At 43.5% G+C, this 2,025-nt stretch overlaps 1 protein-coding gene across 1 annotated transcript in view; it reads right to left on the reverse strand.

Moving 5' to 3' along the window:
- The window catches only part of TEOVI_000883700 (invariant surface glycoprotein, putative), a gene marked incomplete at both ends in the record, with an annotated part of 1,347 nt that extends 375 nt beyond the window's left edge, over positions 1-972 (reverse strand). Inside the window, one exon of the mRNA XM_067222068.1 lies at positions 1-972. Coding sequence (XP_067078169.1) covers positions 1-972 — 972 coding nt within the window.
- Between the last annotated feature and the right edge of the window lie 1,053 nt (positions 973-2,025).

Here is a 2,025-nt window from a genome sequence, read left to right on the forward strand (position 1 = left end):
GCCCTCAAGGGAAGACGACAGATAATTGTCAGCCAATTCATTCATTTCACTGAGTGTCCGGTTGCCAACCCGTTCCCCTTCACTAATAATTTCAGAATGGTTCCTTTGCTCCTGCAACCCCTTGTGGATTTTGTATACCAGCAGCAGTTGATTTTCGCAGATGAGCATATCTTTGTAAGACTCATCTAACTCCCCCACAATTCTTACTACGTGGGACTTCGTATCGTTGTAATGCGTCCCCCACTGGTCTAATGGTGTGCAAGGTGGTTCTCCAGCGGTGCTGCAGTTCACCACCTTTTTGGGTTTTGAAGTTGTCCAATTTGCCCCAGCCTCAACCATTAGGGTGGAAATCCATTTTTCTTTTTCGTCAAGTGTTACGTTGGTGCATGAAATTTCCCCCTCTGGAGGGTCCAATGTGCTTGAAACGACACCTTCTTCACACTTACGGCCTCCTCTACAGTATGAACTCATAACCTCCTTAAGCCCAACCACAGGGTTGCCTCCCTCAGATGCTTCCGTGCCTTCGAGTGTCTTTTTTCCCGACTCCTTCGCTTTAACAGCCTTTTCCTTTATCGAAGCTTCCCTATTTCGGGCGTTTTCGGGCATGTCTTTGACTTTCGTCTTGGCTCCATCACACAACTCTTTTATGCGCTTCTTCGTTCCATCAGGGTCATCAGAGTCTTTCCCCAGCATGCCATCAATATCATCAACGTACGTATTCACCAACTCAGCATCTCGAGTGATATTCGCCGTATCTTCGGCCGCCAGTTCTACAAGGCGATCCGCCAGTGGGTTCACTATGTTTTTGGTGAGGACTGTCATAGCACACAATACATCAGCAGCTGCTCTGCTAAGTTTGTCTTCAGCCTCATTCGTCTGAGTTTCCGATGCTCTTGCCTTCCCCACATGCGAAAACACTGAAGCTGAGGATGTGATCAATACAACCGCAAGGCAAAAGGTGACACGTGCCATCTTTCCCTTGCTCCGTTTATTTCCCTTTCCTTGTCTCTTCGACTTTTATTGGTATCCCTCCCCCTTTTGATGTCCGACACGTTATTTTCACTGATACTATTCAGCAACCTGTAACAATAGCAGCAACAAAGAAAAGTTATGCAGCAAGGGCTGATAGAATAGGGAAGAAAAGACATGTGGGAAACAGGGAAACGGAGCTAAAGAAATTATAGCGATGCTTCAACGTTAAACAGCATTAGGGGATAACCCGTTAACGAGGAAGAAGAAGGTAGTAGAAGTTTATTCCCAGAATAGTGGAATATATATATATATATGGACATATACCAAACAATCCAAGTCACTATTCACCCACATCAAGGGAATACATCCTTTTGAATAACGCTACGCAGAATCCTTAAGGGTTCCATGAAATTAATAGTCGGAGTGAAATGCAAGAAAGCATTTATGCATCTGAAGGAATGAATCCAACAACTCATCAGCGATCATATACACAAACAAAGAACTAAATTATCGACGGTAGTTTCATCATACTACTGTGTAAGGAACAGTAACATGGCGAAAGGAAGGCATTAGTATGATACTATCAAATTCTTTTATTGGCATGACGGGCATACACACGAGACACAACAGTTAATTTCCCCATGAATGTGATCAATGAAGCGGTTAAATCCCTCATCGTGAAATGTCACACCCAAAAATAAACTCGGCGACTACTTTAGATCCCCAACGCAAGATATCTTTCAATAGGATTCACAGGTACACAACAGCACTCAAACGACTGCAAAGGAATGCCATGAATAATCTCCCATACTCAATCAGCATTTCACTTATGATCCTTCAATATGTTTTTACCATTCCAACACACACGCAAGCATATCACTTTCCCTTATGCGCTGTGTCTTGCACAACAGATGCTCGTCCCTAATAAATCAAGGGGGAGTACAAATAGAAAATAAAAAGGGGGAGAGGAAGTGCTACACAGCTGAGACAGTTAGTCACTTGCACACGCCTGTTGTATTGAATGTGCGATAAACAAATATGTGAATAAATGCA

This window comes from Trypanosoma equiperdum, assembly GCF_001457755.1.
Source record: "Trypanosoma equiperdum strain OVI genome assembly, contig: ctg_1553, whole genome shotgun sequence".
Taxonomy (NCBI): Eukaryota; Euglenozoa; class Kinetoplastea; order Trypanosomatida; family Trypanosomatidae; genus Trypanosoma; species Trypanosoma equiperdum.